The sequence below is a fragment of the Abramis brama genome (genome assembly GCF_963993115.1).
Source record: "Abramis brama genome assembly, chromosome: 15".
Lineage (NCBI taxonomy): Eukaryota > Metazoa > Chordata > Actinopteri > Cypriniformes > Leuciscidae > Abramis > Abramis brama.
In genome coordinates this window covers 28,568,211-28,592,341 of record NC_139977.1, presented here as the reverse complement: position 1 = coordinate 28,592,341, position 24,131 = coordinate 28,568,211, and the positions used below count along the sequence as shown (strand labels likewise).

The 24,131-nt window shown below is 36.4% G+C and overlaps 1 protein-coding gene across 3 annotated transcripts in view; it reads right to left on the bottom strand.

The window, feature by feature from the left end:
• Positions 1 to 872: 872 nt before the first annotated feature.
• Positions 873 to 24,131, bottom strand: part of pde8b (phosphodiesterase 8B) — a 64,214-nt gene continuing 40,955 nt past the window's right edge. For 2 of the 3 annotated variants that reach the window (XM_084136742.1, XM_084136741.1), the window contains exons 12-22: positions 22,891 to 22,968; positions 22,467 to 22,543; positions 21,108 to 21,272; positions 12,812 to 12,869; positions 9,410 to 9,539; positions 9,070 to 9,268; positions 7,410 to 7,627; positions 7,190 to 7,328; positions 6,941 to 7,108; positions 4,909 to 5,038; positions 873 to 2,396 (exon numbers count right to left, since the gene is read on the bottom strand). In XM_084136742.1, coding sequence (XP_083992868.1) covers positions 2,287 to 2,396; positions 4,909 to 5,038; positions 6,941 to 7,108; positions 7,190 to 7,328; positions 7,410 to 7,627; positions 9,070 to 9,268; positions 9,410 to 9,539; positions 12,812 to 12,869; positions 21,108 to 21,272; positions 22,467 to 22,543; positions 22,891 to 22,968 — 1,472 coding nt within the window. In that variant the 3' untranslated portion in view covers positions 873 to 2,286. Of the gene's footprint in view, positions 2,397 to 4,908; positions 5,039 to 6,940; positions 7,109 to 7,189; positions 7,329 to 7,409; positions 7,628 to 9,069; positions 9,269 to 9,409; positions 9,540 to 12,811; positions 12,870 to 21,107; positions 21,273 to 22,466; positions 22,544 to 22,890; positions 22,969 to 23,365; positions 23,390 to 24,131 lie in introns of all 3 variants that reach the window. The other variant, XM_084136740.1, reaches the window with a different exon arrangement.

The window sequence follows — 24,131 nt, the reverse complement described above, 5'->3', positions numbered from 1 at the left end:
AATCATTACCAAATTTCATGTTTTAAATCATAGTGTATACCAGTGGTTACACTGAAACACTTTACACATACAAATTTTATTTTATTTTTATTGGAAAAAATAATCCCTGACATCATCTGGTAAAAAATATTGTCTGAAATATTGTCTGAATCAAAAGTAATGATTTAAAAATGTTAATATTGGCCAAAACCCACTGATATAGCATGCATTAAGAATTATACTTTATATAATACTTTATATAATACATTACATATAGAGGCTTTAAAAGTGCTGCCAAAACCACTGTTCTACCCTTATGACCACATTAAAGCAACAAGAAAAAAGGGAGGGAAACAGATAGAATCAGGAAGGATGAGAGAACAGGAAAGAGGAAAATCAAAACCCTGCGAGCTGCTGAATGTGCACCACATGCCTTTAACTGCACAATGCTTAAAAACACAGTCACTGAGATGCACTGCCAACCGAAGAACAACAGAAACAGCTGCTGCCATCTTACAAGGGCATTGTAGAACCAGACCCGTTCATGTCATCGCACTCGCGGTGGTGTCGAGCTGGTGAGTTCTAGAACGGTCGCTGTGAAGTCATCGTAAAGATGAAGCTCCTTTCTACATTGTCTACACAATGTATTAAGAGTAAAAGGCTGAACTTCAACCGAGTTATAAACATTTAACAGATTCTTACTAAGCCTGTCTGCGAGCCAACGCAATTCAGCTACGCCTCCAACTGTAATCCGGAAAGTTCCCAAATAACAAATGACACTAACAGCTACACTTAAAAAAACAATTAGGTTTTTTCTTTTCTTAAAAACTTCTCACCAGTCGGTCAGTGTGACAGATTTCAAGAAATCTAAATTAGTTCTTTTTTTTCAGTCGCAACGGCTTCAGCCAAACATCTGTTTAAAACTCATCATCGTGTTTGATTATAAACGTACTTTGGCACTGGATGCTTTTTGGCCTAAAAAAAGGTGAACGTTTGAAGCTTGTCGGCGATGTGTGTCTATGGTAAAAGCAGAACCGAGATTACGAACGCGATATACAGCTGAGCTCATTTCGTAAATAAATAATACTTAAAAATGGTGTAACACTAATAATACGTGCGAGTTCTCCAGTCAGCATGAGCAAATGTCAATGTGTCAGTGGTCTCGTTATGAGGCTGTGCTGGAGTTTAGGTTTACACACAGATTAGGGAATGTTGCATCCGTACGGACCGTTTGCGTGAAGTAGGAATGTTGACCGCCATGTGTAAAATGTAAAATGTTCTCATATGCTTCATATTTATCACTAAGCACATCATAACATACACACACTCGTTCTCTCGCTCACACACACGCATCATCAAGCTTCACGTTATTACAGTATGTGTCTGGATATACAGTGTTTCTGAGAAATATATTCTTTGTTATTATTGGCTATTTATATCAAAATTATTGATTATTACACACCAGTCCTTGGAGTCTGAGAAAGGCTTAAGTTGTTCTGATACAGAAAATGCTGGAATAATGATAGCCCTCAGCAGGCTGATCCGTTGCAGTTTTTACATTCTCACACACTGAATCGTGTTCAGTGCTGATCAATACCAAATTCATCGTCCGAATACAAGCAAGTCTTCAGTTCTTCCGGTTTGGCAACTTGACGTTTGCTTCTCTCGACAATATTCTGTCAAAATATTCCATCTGCATTGAATTTGATCAAATTAATAAGGGGGAACATGTGGAGGACTGAAGGGAGTGCCTCATGGCTCTCTACTGGGTCCTTTGTGGTTTCCAAAGTAGTTTAGTCCCACTGACACAGTTTTCCTCCTTATAACTGCTTCAGAGTCCAAATAAAGCCCTTTTGGCATTTGGATCTATGACCCCACATATCTGTAAATATTATATGTGCATGTGTATAGTTACAGACCTCTCTGAGCATACACGTTTCAGTCCCAGTGTACATCCCATAGTTTAGCGCATATAGTATATACAGTCCTCTGCTGGACTAAGATCAGTCTTTATTCTTCTTGCGTCAGACATTAAAAAATATCATTAAAAATAGCTGAAAGAACAGAGGATAAAAAAAAGCGAAGTGAAGAAAGTAAAAAGATGCTGGAAGAGGACTGTATGCTGATAAAGTGCATTCATTTTGTCGTTTGTTTGTGTTTTACCCTTGTTACCGGGCGATTGTCGCTAGGGGTGGAGCGTCGTAGGGAAAACAGGGCTGTTTCAGTGGATGGAATCTTTGAGGCCTGGCAGAGATGCTACATTCAGCCTCTGACCTTTGACCTCGAGGGTAAGGGAGTCATGAGGGTTCACGGAGGAGGTGGAGGCCGCAGGCTTTTACATTTCATCTCATCCAAGTTCTTCCAGTATTTGTAGTTCTCCGCCAAATGCTCCATCAGACCTGGCAAACTGGCAAATGCTTGAGAGAGAGAGAGAGAGAGAGAGAGAGAGAGAGAGAGAGAGAGAGAGAGAGAGAGAGAGAGAGAGAGATTAGGTCTGGGCAGTTAACAATAGTTGACAGCCTGATAACTGTAATTAATTTTTTTGAAAAATGTATTTTTAAATGTAAATGTAAAATGTAAATGAATTTTATTCAGCTTGCATTAAAATGACAGTAAAGACATGGTACAGAATATTTATATTTCAAATAAATGCTGTTCTTCTGAACTTTCCATTCTTTAAAGAATCCTGAAAAAATTAAGGTTTTCACAGAAAATATTATTCAAAACAAATGGTTTTAACATTGATAATAATAAGAAATGTTTCTTGAGCATCAATTCAGCATATTAGTATGATTTCTGAAGGATCATGTGACACTGAAGACTGGAGTAATGATGCTGAAAATTCAGTTTTACATCAAAGGAATAAATTACATTTTAAAATGTATTAAAATAGAAAACAGTTGTTTTAAATTGTAATAATATTCCACATCATTACTGTTTTTACTGTATTTTTGATCAAATAAATGCAGCCTTGGTGAGGATAAGAGTCTTTTTTCATAACAGTAAGCAAACGTTGTTGATTCTAATGTTTTTCTTTTTCCTCATATTACCATCTGTTCCGTTGCATTGGTTTCTGGCAGACGGACTACAGACGGTAGACTGTGCATGTTTTTGTTTGCATGAGTGTAAATATGGCAATTTGTATGTTCACACATATGGACGCACTTTCAGATCCTCCCGAGTATGTTTTCAGTGCCCCCCCGCTGAATCTGTCAAACACACACACACACACACACACACACACACACACACACACACACACACACACACACACACGCACACACACACACACGCACACACACACACACGCACACGCACACACACACACACGCACACACACACACACACAGCTCCTCTATGATAAATTGACCTGATCGTGACCTTGGGAACTAAATCTGCGGAGAGCTCAAGAGATTCTGCTTCACTGCATCCTGACCCCAGACTACGGAAATCAAAGAAACACACACAGATGCACATTCTTTCTCTCTCTCTCTCTCTCTCTTTCTCACACACACACACACACACACACACACACACACACACACACACACACACACACACACACACACACACACACACACACACACACACACACACACACACACACACACACACACACACACACACACACACACACACAGTCACCCCTGTCCCTCTCCACGATTTTTAAAGTTTCCGTGACATCACGGCTGTTGCGTGTTGACAGTACGCAGGTTTATTCTCTGGAGTTCAGCTCAGTGGGAAACACTGAACCTAAAGTTTCCAAAGCTCACCACCACAATCATCTCAACCTCTGGATAACATTATCACAACCTTTCAGCAACCATCTAATAGACCCTCGTGCTTCACCCCTCCGGTCCAACATCTTCTGCTGCTAATGGACCATTTCATCTCTTTTAGGAGAACCAGATGAGTCAAAAGATGCCTGGGAAAGTATTCTCTCTCTCTCTCTTTCTCTTACACTCACACAAACATACTGTACATAATGCTTCCATAATATTTTGTACCAGAATGATAATTTTCTACTCAATATTTGGTGAATTTTCCCCATATTTGTAGAGCCTGGATTTTTTCATAGAGCTGAGTGAAATATTTATGTTATATGGACAAAAGAAATATAAAATTCATCACAAACAGTTCAAATCATCACAGTTCAAGATAATTTCTGGCAACATGTTTTTAGTTACTCAAAAATGTCAACAAAAAAAAAAAAAAAAAAAAACCCTGAGTGGGATTTTACCAGTCTTGTGTAAACTATACAGTATGAAGATCAACATAGCTGTTTATTTAAGTCTGTGTACATATGTATTTTCTATCTTGTGTTCAGAATTCAGTGATTTTTGTTGTTGTTGCTTTTTTACTGTATTTTAGTTGGACAACATTTCTAATCTTTCAATCTTGGCAACTGAGGCTGTGAGGAAGGTTTATTATAGTTAACTAAAACTAAAACCATTAAAAAAAACATATAATAAAACAAACATAAACTGAAATAAACTATAAAATCCTGTAAAGTATATTATTTCAGCTAGTTGCCAAGGAAACATTTTTACTTTTCATTTAGTTTACCTTGATATATTAAAACAACTAAAACTAAAACTGAAATGAAAATTGATAAAAAAACAATATAGTCATTTAAAAAAAAAAAAGACAAAAAAAAGACAAAAACACAGCAAAATTATTAAAACTTAAACTAAAATTAAAGTTAAAATGAAAGTGAAAAAATATAAAAATAATTCAAAATATTAATAAAAACCATAAGAGTATCTCTGTGATACTAAAATGACACTACTATGAGGCTGAAATAAATACATACATATTGAGATAAATATCAAAATACTGTCAAAATTTGTATCTATGTGGCACAACCCTAATTGCTAGAATGGGCAGAAATCACCACTGTATTGCGTATGTGAGTATTTGTATATTTACCATCCCAGGCATCAAACATGTCCGTGATGAAATAGTCGATAAATGAGATCTGGGATTTAGGAATGCTGCAGGTATTCCGGTCAAACACTGGCATGACAACCGGCAAACCTTGTCTTTTCTCCTCATCAGTCTAGGGACAGAGGGAGATTCCAAACACAGAAAGCAAATGATTAGAGAGTGGAGACATGTTATTGTAAAAAAAACAAACAAACATGGTATTGTACAAATACTTCAACATAATTCAATATATACTGTATATATACACACACTACTATTCAAAAAAGTTTTTTTTAAAATGTAAAAAGAGATTAATTTTTTTTTTCAAAATGTGCTCACCAAGGCTGCATTGATTTGATCAAAAAATAGAGTAAAAACAGTAATGTTATTACAATGTAACAGTGATATTATTACATTTAAAACAACTGTTTTCTATATTACAGTTTTTCTCAATTGCTAAAACACAATTTCTGAAACCTTGCTCCATTTTCTGAAAACATTAAACACAAAACCTCATCTTCAAGCACTATTTACAAAACCTCTGACTCCTCTTGCAAAATGAAACTTTCGCCTTACAACAGTTTTACCTGTGTTCAAAACACTACTCTCAAATCATAGACAAAGTGATCAAAATGATATACACTATCAAGCAGTCAGTAAACAATACACCAAAAAATAGAAAACACATTGTTCAAAACATATAGTTCTCGAAAGATATCTACGGACTGCTATTCTGTTTAGACTTACCCGTGACACCTTACTGTACCATCAAAAAGTTCAGGGAGAAGTACATTTTTAATCTCAAAACAAATTTCATATGTTTCCGTCATTGTCTTTTGATGAACGAAAACATGTTCTATCATAGTAGCTCAAATTGATCAGAAATTACTACTCTGCTTTGCTCTTTGCAATTTTTTTGTGTTCTTCCTCCTCCTTGTACCCCTATTTTTACAGTACTGTACCCTGCATCTCACAAACTTGTCCTTTGTCTCTGTGATACTGTAATTCTTGTTCTTTGTTGATATGAACCTGCAACCAGTCAAAATCTATTGAGCAGTCAGTACTGTTAACAAATGAAAAGCACAATGTTCAGGGCCATACAATTTGTTCATTGTACAGTATACAGCCTACAATGCTCTGTACTACAGTATACAATACTAAAAGGGACAAACATCAAAGGAGTAAACATGTGATCAGTGTGCTTCTTCTTGTCTTTGGGCATCATTTGAAACAGGTTAAATCAGTTTTGAGTGGTTGTGTTCAATCAATGACGTGTGTTCTCTATTTGTATTTGATTGTTGCCACTTGTGTTTACCAGTATGGATGACGTGTGTATTACAGTGCAGAATGTGTTTTGAGAATGAGAATGTGTTTAGAGTTTTGCTGAAAAGTGAAATGTGAAATGGTTTAAGGTATTGACAACAGACTGCACAATTAGCTAAATTAGTTCAGGCAACTGAGAACTTTGTTCAGCCAATGGGTTTTAGTGTTTTAGCAATTGAGAAAAACTGTAATACATTTATTCCTGTAATGCAAAACTTTTCATTCATCAAAGAATCCTGAAAAGAAAAAAACATATCACAGTTTCCAAAAAATATTATGCAGCACAAATGTTTTCAACATTGATAATAATTTCTTGAGCTGCAAATCAGCATATTAGAATGATTTCTGAAGGATCATGTGACACTGAAGACTAAGAGTAATAATGCTGAAAATTCAGTAAAAAAAAAACAGCATTAATTCGAAACAGAAACAAAGCAAACGAAGAAACATAGTGACAAACGTCTGAAAGGTATTGTATAAATATATATATTTTTTCACCTTAATTTTTCATCAAAATGCAGTAACATCTTAACACTTCTCATGGTCCAATCAAATCCCGATGAATAAAATCAAGTCTTGCCCTACAGTATTTACTACTGAATTCTCGGAAGTTACATTTCAATTTGATATACATTGTGTTATGAAAGTTAAATGACAACATAAAATTCAACATTGTAAGCATGTGCATGAGCATGTGACTGACTGTGTTTACCTGAGCAAAGTACTCCTCTGAAATACGACCAGCCCATTCGATGCAGTTCTCCAGAGGTCTGCAGGGATTGGCCACATCGGCACATTTAATCAGCATCCGTTTAATTAACAGACGATTCTCAGGAGAGTTGCGAATACTGGCCTGTCCCTCACAATCACTGCCTTCACTCTGTTTCACATGCAGATCAGCAGCGGTTAGATTTCACTCTTACATATGGACAGTATGGAAACACAGTAGCGTGTGTCTTACGTTGGAGCTCGTCTCCTCAATGGCACTCATGGGTTTGTTGATGCTGTTTACGAACTTATTGACATGTTCAAAGTGTCGAGTCATTTCTGTTGCCAACACCATGTCAATTATGGCTTGCCGTAGGGTCCGAAACTGAGTCCTGAATATTGAGAGGTTGAGAGAGTTTAGAACTGGACCAATGTGAGTCGTGTAAAATGTATGATTAAGCAGACTCTGATACCTTTCCATGTTTTTGAAGATGTTGCACTTGCTGTCTCGTACAGTAAGCTGGAATGCGAGAGCGGCGTGGTGACTCTCCAGGACGGCTGTGTCGTTGTACAGAATCGCCAGCTCACTCCCCGCATTGCACAGGAATGAGTTGGTACGGCCCGGGTGATCAACATCATGGACCGTGGCAGCCAATAGCGCTGCAACTTCATCTAACTGGTCAAGACTGCCCTGCAAACACAGCAGAGACACCGTTGGTGTAGAGCAAGGTCTAAAAGTAACCCCACATTTTTTAGGTTGACTGACTGATTAATCACTCTGATATTAACAGCATCAGTCAATAACAGTGGAAACTTTAACTGGCTTCGTCAATTAATAATGCACAATATCGATATCACAATTTCGAATAACTATTTTTAGTACTTGTATTCGAATAATCAATTCAACATAATTCAGAGTCTGGATAATTTTGATAAAATTCAGATTCAATCCAGTTATTGTTTAGATTTTATTTGGCAACTTAACAGTATGGCACAACTTTATTTTTATATTTAATTTGTAGAATTATATATTTATTTATTTATAAATAATTATTTACAAATATTTTAGTACTTTTTATAATAAAAAAAAAACATTTATTTATTTATTTAGAAATGTATAACAAAGTTCAATATACTCTTAAATAATTGATCAAACCCAGGCCTGATAAATGCTGCGGGTAAACAAAAAAAGCCTTGCTAAATCGTCAGTTAACCCTTTCGCACGTACGATCACACAGGTGTGATCAGTCTTGGCTGGTCCCTGGGGCGTACGATCACGCCGGTGCGATTAGAGAGGTCAGTGCATCATGTGATCAACTGCTAAATTCAAACGTGCTTTCGCGCGTTAGCTGGCGCTGAGCCAGAGAAGGACGCCCTCAGCGCTGTCATATATCACAGCTATTCAGTGTTTTGAACCACATAATGTTTATTTTAGATTTCAGACATTTAAAATCACATAAGTACTAGCAAAACAATGAATTTGAGTTTGTAAAATACACACTGATATCTATGAAAGCGGAGTAATAATCCTTTCCATTATAATTAGACAACATGTTTTATTCATATCAGATACACATTGAGTAAGTAGCTTTAAAGTTTACTCTATTCTTCTCCCAGTTCACCAGCCACTTACTTTCATGTATTTTGGGAAAGTGGATGAATTGATGTTTTGTAAATCCAACAGGATTCTCTGAACTGTGGCACAAACTATCATGGTGGCGCCCATCGCGCATAGAGCTCAACTAATGCGATCGTTATAAAGGTGTTTAAACAACAAAACACATCCACTTGCACATATATGACAATCCGAATATCAGATATTTCATGCTATAGCTAATACATTTGTGAATATTTTTAATAAAAAAGGAAAAATTACAAAAAAGCAGATCATCATTCATTCAGTGCTGTTGTGGTTGCGGTGTATCACGTGACAAGCAATGACGCGTCACCATGGAAACAATAAAGTGACAGGTTCTAAATAATGGTCGCCTTGAAAAACTCACGCTAGGGGGGCAGCCAGAATATTTTAAACTAACGTGTGAAAAGGCTAAGACACTTTTTTGACCTTACCTTTAACCAAAGTATAAATTGAGACATTTCTGTTTCTGTATTCTGATTGGTTGCCAGGGTTACCTTGACTCTGTCCTTGCGCAGGAAGTAGGCTGTGGCGTGCAGAACGTCTGCGGCGTGTGTAGAATTGTGGTAGGAGTTGGAGGCGTGGTAATTAGCCTCGATCACCTGCAGCCACGAACGCAATGTGGCCTCTGTGCAGTTCAGGAACTCACACACGCCAAAAGCAGAGAAGATCTTCAGACCCAGGTATGAGAGCGGCCTGCGTATACACACACACACACACACACACACACACACACACACACACACACACACACACTATAGTACTCTGAACTTTTCCCATCAAAAATAAAGTTTTACACCACGAAGTGAACAGAATAATGATCTAAATTTATGGTACCTCTTGTGTGTAGCTGCTTCCAGCTCCAGGATATTGAATTCCCAGCATTCCTCCTCATTGAGCAGCTCTGCGATGGATGGCGGGATGTCGTTTAACGGCACAGGTACTGCCAGCTGACTCTGACTCATATCTGAGGGGGTCAAAGGTTCAGGGTCAAGATGGAATATGGCAGAAAGAAACAAAAACATAATTCAGACACCCAAATTATCATCAATCAAAAATGTACAACAAACACCCTGAGAGGAATCTGTCTTGAGTAAAACAGACATTTAATATTAATTTGTAATACTTAATATTAATACCTTAATATACAGTAAAAATTCCCTTTAAAATATTTTAGAGTATATTGTGAATAAATTACTATTAAATAATAAGCATTATAATTTAAATTTCAACACTTTTATGTATTTAAAAAAAAGATTTTTTTTTGTATATCAAATAATATAAGTTTTCATTTTCTTTGTTCGACATTTCCTAGCCATTTCTGCATAATCTAATTGTAATTAATAATGTTTAAGTGAATATTATATCCTATGATGCCATATAATACATAATAGGTATGACCCTGTATTGTTTGATATCATTTGAAATGTCTCAGTGCGGCTGGTACAAAGGTCCCATTCCCACAGAAGTAAAGCAAAAGCTAATAAATGCTTTAAGAGTTTAGAGATATTTAACTTACTGTGGTGGGTGTGCTTTAAAGCAAATTTCCTTCTGTCCTCGGTAAGGTGTAAACTACCCCGGTCTGGAGACTTGAGTAATGCAAATTCCCATTGTTATCTCATGTTTCCATTTGAAAGAGGTTTCTGTCTTGGTCTGAGTATTTAAAGAGATGTTGCCGGAGGCTCAAGACGAGATTTGTAGTCAGATCAACCTGTAAAGCTGAATGTCCTCAGACACTCAGCATTATGCATTTTTCTAATGTCAGGTATGCATCTAACACCACAAATCTACGCTCAGGTTAGTAACGGACTAAAATACAGCTTAAGTGGAGCATTGTGGCATGCCAACTGACATTTTAGAGCTCAGACTAACACATTGGCATTTTTCAATGCATACTTAAACTGTAGAGGCTAATAATGGGTTTTCCGTTTAGAGCAATAGAGGGCCCTATTTTAACGATCTGAAACGCAAGTGTCAAAGCGCAAAGCGCAAGTAACTTTGTGGGCGGGTCTCGGCGCTGTTGCTATTTTCCCGGCGGGATAAATGGCTCTTGCGCCAGGCGCAAATCTAAAAGAGGTTGGTCTGAAGTAGCTTCATTATTCATAGGTGTGGTTTGGGCGTAACGTGAAATAAACCAATCAGAGCATCATCTCACATTCCCTTTAAGAGCAGACGCGCTTTTTCCTTGGCGTATTGCTATTATAACGGCGGATTTGCCAGACGCGTGCCAGGAGCGGTTCACAGCCGAGGAGAGCAACGCTCTCGTCACGGCCGTAAAAGAGAGAGAAGTGACATTGGGGATGGAGAAACACACCCAAATTAGCTTCGGTTAAACAGGCGTATAATAATGTGGGTAAATGTGTAAGCTAGATGTATGCTTTTATAATAAATTGTCTATCTATCTATCTATCTATCTATCTATCTATCTATCTATCTATCTATCTATCTATCTATCTATCTATCGTTCTATCGTTCTATCGTTTGTAATAATATGATTTGCAAAAATGAAAACTGCTGCTTCTGTGTAAATTAGAGAATCAAAGTGTATGCTATGCGCGTTGTGCACGCTATACATTATGGTCAAGCATGCGCCCTTAAAATAGCATAATGAACAACGCGCAACGCGCCACTGACTTTAGACAAGTTTTTTTCTGGCCAGTGGCGCAATTGTTTTATGGAACAGTAAAATAGCACCAGGGATTGTTTGCGCCGGAACACGCCTCCTTTTTTGCGCTGAACCGCCCAGGGAGCGCAAGTTCATTCCCTAGTTTAGCGACGTGCTTCTGTGGAGGGAAAAGCGCGCTTTGCGCGGGTGCAAAATAGGAATGAAACATGCGTCGGTGTACAAAGTCAATTGCGCTGGGTGCAAGATAGGGCCCAGAGTGTTGTTAGACCAATTTAAATAGGATGAGCCTCAACCTCTGATTATTGTAATACTATTCTAACTAAGTGTACGTGGGAAACCACGGCATGATTATACAAAGTTACCATTAGGAGAAGATAAGTTGGTCAGCTTGGTTCTATGGTAATGGTCATGACCTCAGAGTTAGATATAATCTTGCCTTACAGTTTTTCTCAGTCGCTTTGGTGCATTTCTCAGATCAGAACTACTTGTTCAACCTCCACATCATCTAGTCACCTGTTGTGCACATCATAAAAACAGTTTTTTTTTAACAAGTTGCGATTTCTTTGGTACATTCATGCAATTGATTATATACAATTGTCTGCGGTTTCCTACATTATCAGTTGTTAATACCATGTTGCTCAAAATGTATTAAATAGTTCTTTGTGCAATAGTCTTACCCCTCAAAACATCTAGTCATTAGTTCATCGTATAAGTGGTTGATATAGCTGTCAAACTGTCAAGCATATTTTCTACACATTTCTATTGGACTTTTTGTAAATGTAGCATGAATTGATAAATTGTGCAGGTGAATCTTGACTTTCACTAATGAAGAGAATGTAGATTAACCAATGAGAAACCAGTTCTCTGAAATAGCTCAAAGTTGCATCTCTTGAACCTTCAATTGCCAAGCATATATACAGTGCTGCATGCAAAAGCAAAGTTCTGCCTAAGGGGTCTTTCCTTGTGGGTCTAATCCAATGTGTGGTGCTGTTTGTACGAATTGTTTTGAGAATGCACATACTTCTTTGAAAATATTAAGGATGATTTGAGAAATGCACCAAAGCGACTGAGAAAAACTGTAATTAAGTGTGTTCAGATCTATGGGGACTAAATAAAATATTCTAGAATGAGCAAGTAGAGTACGGCCATATAGATTATTAGTCAATCACCTCTGTCTAATGACCAAGACTGACGAGTTTGTGATTATAAGATCGTATACTCGGCCAGTGCGAGACTCAAAGTGTTATACTGTAGGAATCTGGATGAACAAGTGTAATTTCAATAAAGAGTTAAATAGAATAATCAAATGCGTAAAAATAAAATATATACTATTGACAAATAACCAATTGGCATTCCAACCTAACTTCGAATGGAGTCAGATAAAAGTTTAATTGGAATTAAATTACTTTACCACGCTGAAAAGACAAAACTCAGAAACCTTCACTTGCTTATCGGAAACCGTCCTTGGTTTGGGCCTTACAATCCAAGAAGGTAAATAGGGCAAACTTTTTATTCACTCTGTCTTTATTAACAGTTTATTCAAAGCTAGTTTACAACATCCAACTTTTCATCCAACTTGTATTATAATAATAATTTTCAGGGCGAGAACTTACTTTGTAATGCACTTTTGGAGAAGACGTACTCATTCCCAGAGAGCCTTCTGAGTCCATCCTGAATTGAAGAAAAATACACATCAATATATCTGACTGAAATAAAAGAGAAAAAGACTTGAGGAAGCCAAAATATCGTTTCCAGCCAACATAATCATAACAACACACTTAAGAACAGCACTACCACGCAACCCATAACTCACTAGCGCTTGCACGCTCTCATGAGAAAAGCCATTTATCAGGCCTGGAGGATATTAAACACACAGAAAACAGATCCAGATTCAAATAGACTCATCCAGCACTTAAAACAAACTCTGTCTGAGATGTTGCAGGCGTAGGATAATAGAAGTGTACATGCATAAATATGACACACACACATCCCGTCTGTAATGATCACAGGCTTCCAGCTGCACTATCTCAACCCGGATATTTCACTGTGTAATTGACCTCTGACCTCTCTCTCAAAAGGTCACCCACCAAAAGGTCATTTAAACTCTTGAGATTTGTGCATCGCATCCGCTTGACCTTCATGTAACAGAAAAAAAGTGACAATTATGAAAGGAAGCGACCTGAATCTGGCTTGTAGTTATTTAGCATGTTTAGGATTCAGAGCTACACTACCGATATTTAAATGTTTTTCAAAAAAAGTCTCTAAGGCATTTATTTGCTCAAAAATACAGAAAAAATAGTAATATTCAGCTATAGACATAACTGTTATGTATATTCAGCTAAAGACACAAATACACTAATGAAAAAACATTTTTCGTTAATTTCTTCAATGATAAAACGGTGTTCGCTAAAATCCAGCTCTGACATGAAAATTTCCCTGTCCTATACGTATTTCTGTTTGTAATAAATTTCTTCAATAAATGTCTCAAATTACAGTAGGCCTGTAATTGTAACAGTCATGATATTTGTGGCTTTACAGTTTTTAAAAAAAATTGCTTACACACAATTTCTGAAACTATAGCTCCATTTCTTAAAACTCTACACACAAAACCACAAAATACTAGGGCTGACTTCTAATAGTCGAGGATTCGACGATTCGATTCGGAGAGGTCTGATTCGACTATGAACCTCATAGTCGAATACATGGGCGTCAGTTTGGTTTGAAATGTGCTGGGGACAGAGACGCATTCGCATTTTCAGAAGGGCTGGGTACAAAAAAATATTTTCCGCTTTCGCGCAGGTCATGTTTTGAAAGACAATGTCCTGTAGCTTACTAATGTAAATAAATAAAAATGTATTCAAAAATCTTCTTCACATTTTCAGCAGGGCTGCGGAGCGGCTGTGGGTTGACTCCACACGGTTCTCATGGGCTTTATATATAGGCTAAGTCCTAACGTGAAAAAAGCTTTACGTGGTTTAATGTACCTAAACAATGATTACCAAATTTCCCTCTCATATTGCTCCTCATAACCACTGAAAATGGTCAAAAAAATCGAACCCAGAGTCCAATTATTATGGACGTTATCTGATATTAAGCGTTTCTGCTTCACATTTTCAGCAGGGCAGCGGAGCGGCTGTGAGTTGACTCCACACGGTTCTCATGGGCGTGAAAAGCTTTACGTGGTTTAATGTACCTAAACAACGATCACCAAATTTCTCTCTCATATTGCTCCTCATGTTTATGAAATGTTATGATATATGTGAAAAAAAAAAGAAAAAAAAAAGGTTTGACTATCAGTCGACTACGGCAAAATCTAACGAATCAGATTCGACTATGAAAATCCTTAGTCGAAAACAGCCCTACAAAATACACACACAAGATGTTTTGCAAAAGCAAACACTTCATTCAAAACTATTTTAACTCTTCTAAAAAATGCATAGTTTTTGCAAAGTAACTCTACACACAAACCATTATATGATTAGCCACATACACACCAAACTAAACTGAAATGTAAAACACTACTATATTGTGTCTTTTGCTTGTTCAGTGTGCAGTGGAGTGTACAGGAGTTTGTCACACATACATGTGTGAGCATAAATACACTGTATACAGTCTGTATGCACAATTGATAAACTTTACATTTATTGAACTGAACTGAATCAACACTGAACTGACTCGATCTGAATAATGACACTATTGGCTTGTTAAAGCTGCTTAACAGCAGAATTTGAATTTGTTTCTATTGTAAAGCTGCTTTGAAACAATCTGTATTGTGTAAAGCGCTATAGAAATAAAGGTGTCTTGACTTGTTGCATATTCAGTATATATTTATAATTTACAAAATAAACAGAAATGCAAGGGGGAAAAATAATTTCTTTCTGAAAAAATTGAGTTTTGATTTCTAAGTGATCAATTTATGAAGTGTTTTCACACGAGCGTTTGATGTAGGTAATCGGAAAATAACTGTGTCATTTAAATGGCAGTGTTTTATAAATGAAACACAAGAGCTGTTAGTTTTGAATGATGAGTCTAATGTAGAGAACTGTGTTAAGCATTTTGCAAAAAGTATGTTTTACAAATGCAAACTGAGTGTGAAGCATATAATGTGCTTGCAGTTTTGCAGACTTGATCTGAGGATTAGATATATGAGTGAATGGTTTCACTGAGTGAGCCTCAAGTAACACTTTTAGTGTCTAAGCATTTTTTAAAATAACTGTTAAGCAATATTGTAAAGTGGTATAAATAAACGTGACGTGACTTGATTGGATAGTGCTGAATTGCAGAGCTGGTCTAAATCTAAATCGCTATGATCAGATGTTTTCTTTACTGCTGTTTTCTCACCGCTGTTATGTTTATTTTGTTATTGAAAGAAAAGTGCGTTTCACTTAAACGGCGCTCTCATCAGTGTGGACGGCGTTGGGATGTTACCACAGCAAAGGTATTTAAAACTTCCTTTTACCTCTAAGCAAAGAATGCCATAGTAACACTTTGGATCTGTTTTCTGGCTTCTCTCAAGAAGAGGCCATGATTTATTACATGGTCAATTAGGGTGACTCCCATTTCATTTGAAAGTCTTTACCTTCTGTGTCTCTTCACTCCTCTTTCATCCTGCTATTCTCTTCCTTTCTGTTCATGTCTTCTTTCAATTTCTCCTCTTATACTTTCCACTACACCACTTTACCAATCTCTGCTCCCTCTTCTTTTCCCTATTCTAGTCTTCCTATCTACCGTATTCCTGACGACCTTGCTGCGTTTTGAATTATGGGTGGCACTTCCGGTTTGGGGAACTTCCATTCAAAAAGGCGGAAACAAATCATTTCAAATCATAAGGTTGCCCTACAAATAAAGCTGATCTGTCAGTTTGACTGCATGAGCTGTCAATTTTCCTTCATGATTTATTTTCAGTCGCTGCTTTCTTTTCCTCGTGATTATTTTCCTTTTTCCCTTATATCCGCTGTAAAAGTATGAAAAAGGACAGCATATACTGCACATTTGTGGTCTGTTTTCCCGAAATTACGGAAATCACTTTGAAATAGTATCACGTAATGCTGAAGTTAATGAACATTTTTGATTAAGGCAACATTAGTTACATTATACAGATTTATTACATGGCTTGGTTGAATTCTAATGTAGAATGCGGTCTTGTTATTTCTTGATAACAGACCGCTGCTAAGGATAACACCGTTGCCATGAAAAACAGAGCGTTGCTATGGACACAGGATTCTAACCGTAGAGATGGAACGGACTATTTTCTTTAGCGGAAGCAATACAATCGTTTTTAAATCAATAAACAAATTTTGTGTCAAATTATTGATTTATTTGGTAGGTAGCCATGTAATAAGTGGGATAATGTAGAGCGCTCTACATTATCCCTTACATATATTACTACAGTGATATTTAACCCGTCCGTTATTGCTGTGGAAAGATTCACGCTTTTGGGGTTATTTGGTCTGTTGAAAGTACCATGTTGATGCTTTTACACTTTTAATTTTCCTTTTAACGTTCGATGGTTGAAGGATGAGTAGATTAATGTCATCTCATTGTGACACGTAACGTATTGCGTTTATAGAGCGAGCCTTTTCACTGATTGTTTACAGCTTAATGGAAGTTACACCCATAATTCACACAAACCGTCATGGGGCGTAGGAATAAGGTGGATACCCTCTCCTTTCTTAAAGGAGATTTTTCCCTTTTTCAACTTTAGTTAGTGTGTAATGTTGCTGTTTGAGCATAAAAAAGATCTGCGAGGTTACAAAGCTCAAAGTCCACTCCAAAGGGAGATAGGCCTATTTTATTTAACAGAATCCACTTTTTAAGAACTACAACGAACAGCTTGTTTGGACTACAAAGCACTTTTTCCAGATCTTATGAAGTCATAATGTTCCTCATTTAAATAATCCCCGCCCACGGAATAAGCAAAAAAGTTGTCGAGGCCTGGTTGAGCTTATTCTTATTCATATTTTTTTATTTGTATAACAATATTTGTTACTTTTGAAAATAGTTTTTAGGTAACACTTTATTTTAAGGTGAAGTAGTTACACGTTACTACATGTACTTACTATAGTAATAACAGTAAATTATGCATAATTACAAGTAACTAACCCTAAACCAAACCCTAACGGTAACTCTACAGTAATGTAGTTAATTAATATTACTTAGTACTTATTTGAGCAAGTACAATGTAACTACGTCACCTTAAAATAAAGTGTAACCAGTTTTTATAGTTTATATCGATAGCTGTGCAAACCATTTTAAAAATTGCATTTCCTGTGAACTGAAATAATTTAATGTGCAATTGAGAATGTGACAAATGACAGTTTTGTTTGTTGTGTTTGGACATTTTTTATAAATGTTTGTGATTTTTGTAAAATCAATAAAAAGAGCTGTAAGTGTTTTTTCCTGATATATTAACCCCTTAAAGGCACAATATGTAACTTTTTTGCTTTAAAAATAGCAAAAATCACTATATCTATGTTATATTTTTTTTTTAGTTGTGTACTTACATTATCCCGACTGTTTCCAACAACTTTCAAACCAGGAGAAATTTGTAATTTAATTTGAGAAACGTCCCGTTTCTTTATTTTCGTTTTGTCGCCGCCAATGCCGTCATATCCGCGTTGTCCCTGGTTTCCGCTCGTGCTGCCATGGCAACCAGAGCTATGAACCAGAGCCATCTGATTGTAACCAAAGCGACTGACGCGGACAACTTTGTAGTTCGCAATGTCTATTTGCACGCTGTTGTTGTTTCGTTCAAACATTATGGACCATGGCAAGCAGACTTTGGATAAAAAAGGAGAACTAAAACGAGAATCAATATCAGCGCGGTGTTTTCGAGATGCCGAGAGCTCCCATAGACAGTATATAAACGAGAGCTCCACGTCCGAGACTTCGACCGCTCCTGCATGTACTTTATTAAACAGGTGAGCACATTTACATAAAACTAATCAATGTTTTATAGTTTAACAATGATAAAATGTCAGAATATGATCTGTATGTTATTCTAATGTTGATCTAGTTTACTGCTAGTCTCATACAGACAAACTAACACATACATTTTAACACATTCAAATGCAGTTTAGTGTGCTAGTGTAATGTTAGACCAAGTGAAACAGCGCTGCATTACCTCACAAGTTTAATTTGTCTAATAAACTGACCTGTGAGTAGTAATTCTGCGTGTAGTTCGGTAGAATGAAATGTCCATATTCCTTTTATATCCGCGGGACTCGCGTCGCGTTTGGAGCTGATAGCTGTCTCTTAGCAATCCCGAACTGCTTCATATCACAGTCATGATAAAAACATTGATGTATTCAGTCATCCATAAACATTATTAGATCGGTCGGCTTGACGTTGACGACAAGATCCATAATTCTTAGCAAATGTTGTGTCATCAATCTACGCCTTTGTTATTGTAAAGAGGTTAGCGACCCCTAGTGGCGAAAAATGCCATACTGTACGTTTAACTGTCACCTGCCCGTATACGGGCAACCTAAATTTACTTCACTATATTACTATTAAATCCTAATCTAGTCATGACAAACTATATATCGTTGGAAAGGTCTAAGACTCCTTAATAGATATTTCAGCATTGTTTTTTGTTACTATTTATGCCGGAACAGTAATAGATGAATTTATGACAAGAGCGCACCTCAAAAAATCTACATCATAACAGGCGTTTCTGGCGTTTGTCACAAAAAGACGACGCACACACTTTCAATAATTGAAACTTTGGTTTTCATGCTAAAAGTTCATAATAAAACATTTAATCTAGTATTTGTCAATAAAAAAAAATTATAAAATAATATTATCCTCTAAAAAGTATAATATACATATTATCCTCTAAAATATAATATAATATTTTTTATTGCCTTTTTTATTACATCACATATTTTAGTAGTTATCATAAATTAGGTATCATTTAAAAGCTTACGATCTCAGAATTCATCCTGTGAAAACTGTTTTGAAATTGGACATTGTGTTACCATAGAAACGGTACTCTAAATTATTTTATCAGGCTCCTCCCCTTTTGGGCGTCGTCATGTTTCATAATTTATGATCAAAATATTTTCTAATCTTGACAAAACACATATTGTCAGAAAGGTCTGAGTCTCAAGGTTGCATATTTTGTGACAGAAGTGATATTTGGACAGAAATGTATTAATTTGTTATGGTAGAATGCATACAGTTAAATTCAATGGAATTCAATGACACCCGGTGGCTATTTTTGGTAATACGCCTAAACAAAATCTCATGGGAACTTCAATTTTTGTGATATCAACTTCAAATTTGGAACACAACTTGGTTAGATATATGGCTTTGATTTTATAGTAATTTTTTTGTAAAACATATTTTGTAAAATATATATTTTATATAAAAGAAAAATATTAAATAAATTATATTTGATTTAATGTAAATTTAAACTTCCATAACTTTTTCATACTTAAATTTTTTGAAGTGCTTTAAAACAAGACCAAACTTGGGTCTATACTCCAAAGCATTCTTGAATTACAACCATTTAAGCTTGAATAGTGCATTTTAATGTCCATTCTCAAAAAGGGGGGTGACAGCTAAGGGGTTAAAATATCATTTGGCTGTGTCAGCTATTATAAAAACTACTGTCAGGACTTACTAAAGACACGCAGTGAAAAATTATCACTTCTAAGGCGTGAACAGTTATTTTTTGCAGCAGCTGACCTTATTGCATATGCATTTGTAGGAGTTTCTCTTTCAGATGCAAAATTTATGGAGGCGAATATTTAAATGAATCATGCAATGTGATTTACTAAGGTTTGCGCTCGTCAATTGACTGTTTTTTGCGCTCTCACGCTATTTTGCCCTGTCTAGTAAATCTGGCCCTATCAATTAAGCAGTTTTAAAAGTATAAACAAAAATGGAATTTTTAAAAGTACATATATTCAATGTCATAATTTCTAGAAAGAAATATTTTGAAATATTTTAAATTCAAATGCTAATGAAATGTTTTATAACTGAGTATAATTAGAAATTTCAATAACCTTTCTCCTGGCCTGATATTACCAAGGTTTCAAGAACCGTGGGAACCCTGCCAACTAACAATCTTCTAACTCGTGTCTGCAGCCAAAACCGTTAAAACTCCTTGGTATTTGTATCCAGCTATATCAGGAAGCTGATAATTTGAGCTTCACTGTGAATCACTGCATCACTGTGCATTGACATTCTGTTCAACTTGTATCATGCTGTCTGAAATCACCAACTCTCAAATCAATGACTTCTGTGCTGCGTGTCCCTGTAAACCTCTGTCCATGTGAAGACTCCTTCAGTCTAACAACTCTTGGTAAAGTGGAATACTTTCAAAGCGGGAGACATGGGGATGTCATACAGATAGACTAATGTGTAAACAAGCGCGGCACTGTCATCACAGACTGCTGGCTAACTGTGAAACACCCTGTGCCAATGTATCAGTGCCACAAAAATAAGCGCATTCACATCTACTGACTGCCATTGACATACAGTCACACACTCTAAGAACTTTTTCCTGGCAGAGCAAGTCTGAATATCTCCCGTAATGATGATTCTCTGCTAAAAAATCTGCTCTAGTTTTTATTTGCGTAGATGAAATCAGTCTGTGGAATTTCTCGGCTGTTTAATATTGATCTGTACTGTTTATGATGTTTTTGTACTGTATGTGTTTGAAGAGGATTTTAAGGCTATTTCTGTGTATCATGTGGTTTGAGATGACTTGTAGTCTGTTGTGCCATTTAGTTCCAAACATGAGTCATATGATGGAAACAAGATTGATCTTGCTCTTTTGAAATAAATATAATAATAAATAGGGTTAGTAATAAAATATAATAGCTTTAAGAATAAAAGGTGAATGCTTGTAATAGAGTCAGTATTATAGACATGCTAGATGACCCATGAACCTCCACTTACACTCATGAGCCCTCCCACCAGGTCATTGGTGTGGGGGTCGTCTTCTTTTGAGGCCAGTTGGGGTGAGTAGAGTTCGGTGGTCCGCAAAATCTCCAGAACACGATCCAGAGCTTCCGCTACTGTCACGGGACTGCTCTCCTGTGCTGCGTTAATGATATTTATCACCTATAAAGGCAACAAAACACAGGCAGACTGAAGACAGAGGGGGAGAGACAACTACAAACCACTTATCAAAGGTTTAAATCCATAAATATCTCTGTAAGGAATTTCCCCTTTTGACACTTCCATTGCTTCCATTGTCACAAACAAATCCTGAGTCATGTTCAAGTAATCGTAAATATTCCACAGCAGACAAAGGTGTTTAGCGCGTGTCTCAGGGTTTTGTGCCATCTGAACTGAATTAGAATTGAAGTGGCAGAGAGGATTCAAAGTTAGCATTTAAATTTGAATGGATGGATATAAAATGTAAAATGAATTAAAATTCAAATAAATCCATATTACTGCTATTTTTAGCTAGAAAAATCTAATTTTGTAAAGTTTTAGCTTGACAAAGGCTTGTTGGAAAGTTTGAAAAGTTTAAAAAGCCTTGAAACGATATATAGATGATAGATAGATAGATAGATAGATAGATAGATATATAGATAGATAGATAGATAGATAGATACAGACAGACAGATAGACAGGGATAGATACTGTAGATAGATAGATGGATAGATGGATAGATAGATAGATAGATAGATAGATAGATAGACACAGATAGACAGATCGATACACCGACAGACAGACAGACAGAGATAGATACTGTAGATAGATAGATAGATGGATAGATGGATAGATAGATAGATAGACACAGATAGACAGATCGATACACCGACAGACAGACAGAGATAGATACTGTAGATAGATAGATAGATGGATAGATAGATAGACACAGATAGACAGATCGATACACTGACAGACAGATAGACAGAGATAGATAGATAGATAAATAGATAGACAGAAAGACAGATAGTTAGATAGACAGACAAATGTACAGAATGATATATATAGATAGATAGATAGACAGACAGATAGAGAGAGAGACAGACAGATAGATAGACACATCATTTTCCAGAATTTCTGTGAATTGCCATTCAGTAAATTCCTCTTCCTGTCATCCAGAGTCAAATTTAACAGCTTATTGTTTACTATAGTTTTTGATGTACTACTTCTTGTCAGATGATTATGTATTGATGCAGGTGGTTATAATGGTCTATAAAGGTCTGAGTGTAGAAGCGGTTGTAGTTCTCTTTAGTGATGTGTGTGTGTGTGTGTGGGGGGGGGGGGGGGGGGGGGGGGGGGGTAATAATGCAGGTGTACCTTAGTGATCGGAGCCTCAATAGTCATGGAGTGGATTCGGGCCATAGAGGAATATCTGCGATTCTGTAGACTGGGAGCTGAAAGAGAGAAAGAGAGATAGAGAGAGAGAGAGAGAGAGAGAAGAAAAGAGCTCTTTAAATAGCTCCATCTGCGTCAGAGTGCACTGAGACTGTGGGTGTGCTGATGTCATCAAACTACGTCACAAAAAGCCCCTCTTAGCCAGAGCTCACACACACACACACACACACACACATGCACACCCTGACTCATAAAACACAAATATATTAAACACACATGTGCACACATAAGCACAAATCTCTCGTTTTCCCCATTTCTCTTCATAATTACTTCAAAACTGTTAAAGGGATTCGCTTTCCCTTATTTATGGTGTATTCTGATGAAACGCATCCTCTCTTTCTCTTACCATCGCTGCTGTGAGAGCTGATAGATCTGCCGTCCACAGACTCTTTCCTCCGGTCCTTGTGACGTAAGGAATTGCACTCTGGATAAATACAAAGTGCACACGTACATAAAGACGTAACTACATTAATCATCTCTTACACAGCCAACCAGCATCACTATTTTTTATCTTCATCATCATCATCATTACTATAATCAACATCATCACAAGCACAGCAGCGATTTCATGAAGCAACTGACACACTTTCCTTTCTCAGAATACTAAAAAAGACTAGATGCTCAAATTTGTTTAATGACAAAGCTGCTGATGCATGTAGTGGGTGGCTACCAGGGCAATGTTACGCAGTTGCTAAGGTCTATTAGGTGATTGTTTGGGTTTTATTGCATTGCTATACAGTTGATAAGGTCTTCTAGAAGGCTGCAGGGTGTCGCCAAGTGGTTGCTATGGTGCTCTGGGTGGTTGCTAGGTAATTGCTTACTCTGATATTTTGGTATGTTGAAATCTGCAAAACAAAAATTGTAAGTCTGATTGCTTAGAAAAGTGCTAGATTTGAGCTATAATTCATATTCAAGCAATAATAACGGTGTGGAACTAGTTAAACACCACAATTAAATATTAAAGGGTTAGTGGTTGCTCAAACCATTACTATATTATTATAATTATTATTATTATTAATGCATTACAGCCTTATAAGACTTTAAAAATAAAAAATATTAATAAAAATGTATATATATATATATATATATATATATATATATATAGAGAGAGAGAGAGAGAGAGAGAGAGAGAGAAAGAGAGAGAGATAGAGATTTATATACTTATATAGAGTATTTATAAATACAGTTAATTTATACAGTTCATTTTTATTTGAATTAAATTACTTAAATGAACCCATTTGTATAAGGACCACTCTTTAAGAAAATAGGAACACTCTTTAATAAAAAAATTCTCTTTTTCATTTTACACCATTTTTTTATTTTTATTGTAGTATAAGCAATAATAACAGTGATTCTTGCCCTAGAAAACAGCACAAATGATGTGAAATGGTGACCGTTGTTACTTTTATTGTGTCATGTAACATATGCACATGCATGCAAATATATTGGCAGGCAAATTATTATGGCTAATTTTACCAGTCTGACAGTCCCAGGGTGCACTGCAGCCATCTGTCTATTCTGCACCATGACCAGATAGCTTACTCTCTATCTTTACTCTCTACTTCTCAATGCAGCATTGATCTGTGC